The sequence below is a fragment of the Pipistrellus hanaki genome (assembly GCF_964339955.1).
Source record: "Pipistrellus hanaki genome assembly, chromosome: 8".
In the NCBI taxonomy this organism is placed as follows: domain Eukaryota; kingdom Metazoa; phylum Chordata; class Mammalia; order Chiroptera; family Vespertilionidae; genus Pipistrellus; species Pipistrellus hanaki.
Genome location: NC_140510.1, coordinates 82,902,941 through 82,907,448, shown reverse-complemented (window position 1 = coordinate 82,907,448; position 4,508 = coordinate 82,902,941). Strand labels below are relative to the sequence as shown.

The following is a 4,508-nucleotide window of genomic DNA, read 5'->3' as shown; positions in this document are numbered from 1 at the left end:
GAGCCGTGGGGGTCCCTTTGTCCAGCGGGGCCTGCAGCTGGCAGGGAAGCCTGGCTCACTCTGAGAACAGCGAGCAGGCCCACCTTGCTCTCTGCTGACTCACTTCCTTCACCTCAGCCCCACCAGCTCTCTGTGTAGCACTCACGCAGGGAAGAGAAGTCTGTTTTATCATCTGTACTTCCCACCTCCAGGGATTCCCAAAAGGGGAAATCATGGAGTGGAATAACGAATACGTTTTGATTATTTAAACAGAGGGGAGAAACAAAGGTTTTATTCTTGCTATAAGGAAAGCTTTAGTTCTTTACCTTTACTCTTAGGAACAGAAGCAAGTTGAAGATATATATTCCAATATTCTGGATATATGTGAATTGTGCACATAAATACTCAGCAAGTGTAAATGTGTCATTATTTTATAGTTAGGCATTTTTAAAGGCAACGTTTTAAAAATTATAATTGACAAGAGCTGCTTTATAATCGTGTGATCTTTTAGCCCACGGAGTAAAAGATAACTTAAAGCAACACATTCATTTTACAAGTACAGAACCTGAGGCACAGAGAGGTTGAAGCACAGTCAAGGACACACACAGCCCTAGCTGGTTTGGTTCAGTGGACAGAGCGTCAGCCTGCAGACTGAAGGGTCCAGTCAAGGGCACATGCCCGGGTTGCGGCTTGATCTTCACTAGGGGGCATGCAGGAGGCAGCTGATCAATGATTCTCTCTCATCATTGATGTTTCTATCTCTCTCTCCCTCTCTCATCCTCTCTGAAACCAATAAAACTATATTTTAAAAAGGGGGGGGGGCACATAAATATATATGTACTGGCAAAGTAGGGACCTGAGCACCAATTATATAAAAAATATTAATGATAAATATCATAAAGCTGAAAGCCATAATGCCAGTGTAGACCACTTATATGCATCTTTTGACGTATTAATGATGTAGACAGATATAATTTTATTTAATTTTTACAAAAGAGAGTGGTTAGGGGACTTTTCCCCCTCCCTATATGGGAGTCAATTCTGTGGGACTCTTTTCCTGTCCCCATGTGGGAGTCTGTACTTGTTCTTCAATAAATCTCTACCTTTGCTATATATATATATATATATATATATATATATATATATATATATATATATAAAAGTGATTAAGTTTAAAAAGAAGTACTTTTCCTGCAATCATAAAGCAAATGAATAAAATTAACAACCTATTTTCTATCAGTGCTTCCTATACCAGATTGCACATATTTGGCATTTGATAGAATTACACACTGAGATGTTATAAAATGCTAGAGGCCCAGTGCACGAATTCGTGCACAGCTGGGGTCTGGCTGGCCCACCCTGATCGGGCTGGGCTGGCTGAGGGTAGAGACTGTGGGCAGTTGGCTGGTTGGCCCTGCCTCCTCATCGAACTTCCCATCAAACTTCTGGTCAAGGGGACAATTTGCATATTAGGCTTTTATTATATAGGATTGGGTTAATTTTCAACACAAAAGCATTTCTTCTTAGAGCAACATGGAATCTTAGACTAGACTGTGCTATACAACAGAGTCTTAATCATATTCCTGGATAGCTAAAAATGAAAACAGCTAAAATAAGAATTACATGAATTACATATAATAATGGGCCTTTTTTTAGACAGGTCTTTTTTGTTGTCAATATTAATGACATCTTATAACTAGAGTTTTAGGCAGTGTGCAGCAAGCTCTTCCATTTCACCAAAACTGAGCAAGCTTGTTACAACATGCTCATCTTTGTCTTGAACAATAACTAGCGTGCCCATTTTCACTCACATTTTATGTGCCATGAGGTCATTTAAACCTTATGGTATTCTTTCACATCAGCAATTCTGGGAGCGGTTTCTTTGAATTTTGCTGCTTAGGCAAAAGTCCAATATTGAAATGACAGATGAGAAAGCAGAGAAATAAATTATGAAAGCTGATGTGTCACTTGGGAGAATGGCAAAAAAAAGATTAGAGCATCACAAATCAAAACAAATTGTGGGTCTAAAATCAGTGCTCTAGCAAATGTTTCCACGTGGCTATGAGAACTGACATACCCCAGGAACTCTCACCTCTGGCTGGTGGAAGCTTCATCATCTAACCTCCACTAGGTTTTGTTTGTTGTTTTTTGTTGTTGTTCATCCTCACCTGATTTTCAGAGAGAATGGAAGGTAGGGGAAAGGATAAAGTCCTTGATGCTTTCACCACTGAGGAACTGGCTAGGGCCTCCAACAGGTATGGGTTGAACATTCCTTCATGTGCTTAACTCAGTGTTCAAAGCTTGGGAGAGGGATTCAAAAGAAATATCAGGGGGTTTCTACATTAGTTGGGAAGAGAAGACCAAACAGCTGACACAATCAGACTACAATTCCAATGTGAACTCTCTTAAACATCTTCATCCCACTCACCGCATTAACGTAGGCTCCGCCTTCTCTCCATCCAACATGCCTGAGATAACCAAGGCCTGTTGGAAATGCCGTGCTCACGGTCCACGGTCCCTCCCAACATGCCAGTGCTCCTCTGCTCCTGTCAGTTGAGTTCTATGTTTACCAGTTATTGGATACTATGCTGTATATTCCAGATGTATTTGTTTTTATAGTCATGAAATTTAGCTAAATATTATTCTTTGGGTTTTTTTCCCTATCATTTTGTAATCGAAAAATCTTTCTTAGCTCATAGCCTCATAAAAACAAAAGGTGGGCTAGATTTGGCCCTCGGGTTTGCCAATCTCTGGGTTAGGTCAGGTGTCTTTAAAAAAACAAACAAACACCCAGAGAGCCCTCCCTCCCTCCCGCCCATGCCTGGTGGCTGAGGTGGAAGTTGCTGGCTGACTGGAGGCTTCCAAGGAAACCGCCTGGAGCCACTGGAGGCCCAAGACGAGCGGAGGTGGCGGCCCCAGGGATCCAGCAGAGTCGCTGCGGACTGAGGCCGGGGCCTGTCTCTGACCATCGACAAAGGCGGACAGGCGCTTCATCATGGGTGGCTTTTTCTCAAGTATATTTTCGAGTCTATTTGGAACCCGGGAAATGGGGATTTTAATTTTGGGATTAGATGGAGCAGGAAAAACTACAATTTTGTACAGATTACATGTTGGAGAGGTTGTTACTACTATTCCTACCACTGGATTTAATGTTGAGATGGTAACATACAAGAACCTTAAATTTCAAGTCTGGGATTTAGGAGGACAGACCAGTATCAGGCCATACTGGAGATGTTATAATTCAAACACAGATGCCGTCATTTATGCAGCAGACACTTGTGACCAAGACCGAATTGGCATTTCCAAATCAGAGTTAGTTGCCATGTTGGAGGAAGAAGAGCTGAGAAAAGCCATTTTGGTGGTATTTGCAAATAAGCAAGACATGGAACAGGCTATGACTCCCTCAGAGATGGCAAATTCACTTGGGTTACCTGCCTTGAAGGACCGAAAATGGCAGATATTCAAAACTTCAGCACCCAAAGGCACTGGCCTTGATGAGGCAGTGGAATGGTTAGTTGAAACATTAAAGAGCAGACAATAATCCAGTCCTTCTGTTCTTCTGAAATAAAGACCGCATCCCATGCCCCTTTGGAAATAGTTAAGTGTGCTTCACACTACTAAATGTTAGAGCTGTGTATGATTGTTGGCATATACTGAACTGACTACACATTTGTAATAAATATAAAAAATATTTGGATGGAAGGATAGCTCATCGTGATTGAACCAACTGACTGGTCTGTATGATGTAAATATTCCTTCCTTGCTTTCTTGTATTATTAAGGTATATATTCTATTTGTGTGAAATTCTTATTCAAATACAGTCTTATTAAAGAATGCACTCTGCCGGGACCGGTTTGGCTCAGTGGATAGAGCGTCGGCCTGCGGACTGAAAGGTCCCGGGTTCGATTCCGGGCAAGGGCATGTACCTTGGTTGCGGGCACGTCCCCAGTGGGGGCTGTGCAAGAGGCAGCTGATCGATGATTCTCTCTCATCGATGTTTCTAACTCTCTATCCCTCTCTCTTCCTCTCTGTGAAAAATCAATTAAAAAATACATTAAAAAAAAAAAAAAAGAATGCACTCTTATGGAGGGGAAAAAAACCTATTTTTGAATGTGGTTGCAAATTGTTTGTATAAACACTAATAAATACCTTAGCTCAGATTTTTTCCCTCTAAAATGAATTAAATTTTTAAAAAAATTTAACTCTAAATAGAGTAGTCTAGGAGCATAGTGAGTGATATAGTTTTCATTTGCTCAGTAACCATTTTATTTAAACTGTTTCATTTAAAGCTTTTGGTTATAGGCATGAAGTTGAAATAATTACTGATGTATCTCTGAAATAGTTATTTTATAGTTGAAAAACTTCAGTTAAGAACCCTGTGATGTACTAGTAGATAGGACAGATTGTAACGTAATGTTTTTGTTTTATGGACGTGTCGAGTCTTGAGTTGATAAGCTTGGCTTGCCCAGCTGCTAGTAAGCTGGGAGCCAGGCTCAAAAAGAGACTTCAGGATCAGAAGCTTGTCCCAT

At 40.8% G+C, this 4,508-nt stretch overlaps 1 protein-coding gene across 1 annotated transcript; it reads left to right on the top strand.

The window, feature by feature from the left end:
• Positions 1–2,870: 2,870 nt before the first annotated feature.
• Positions 2,871–3,815, top strand: LOC311626803 (ADP-ribosylation factor-like protein 1). Its single transcript, XM_084892644.1, has one exon. The coding sequence runs from the start codon at positions 2,975–2,977 to the stop codon at positions 3,518–3,520; it is 546 nt and encodes a 181-aa protein (XP_084748770.1). The 5' UTR covers positions 2,871–2,974; the 3' UTR covers positions 3,521–3,815.
• Positions 3,816–4,508: the final 693 nt, after the last annotated feature.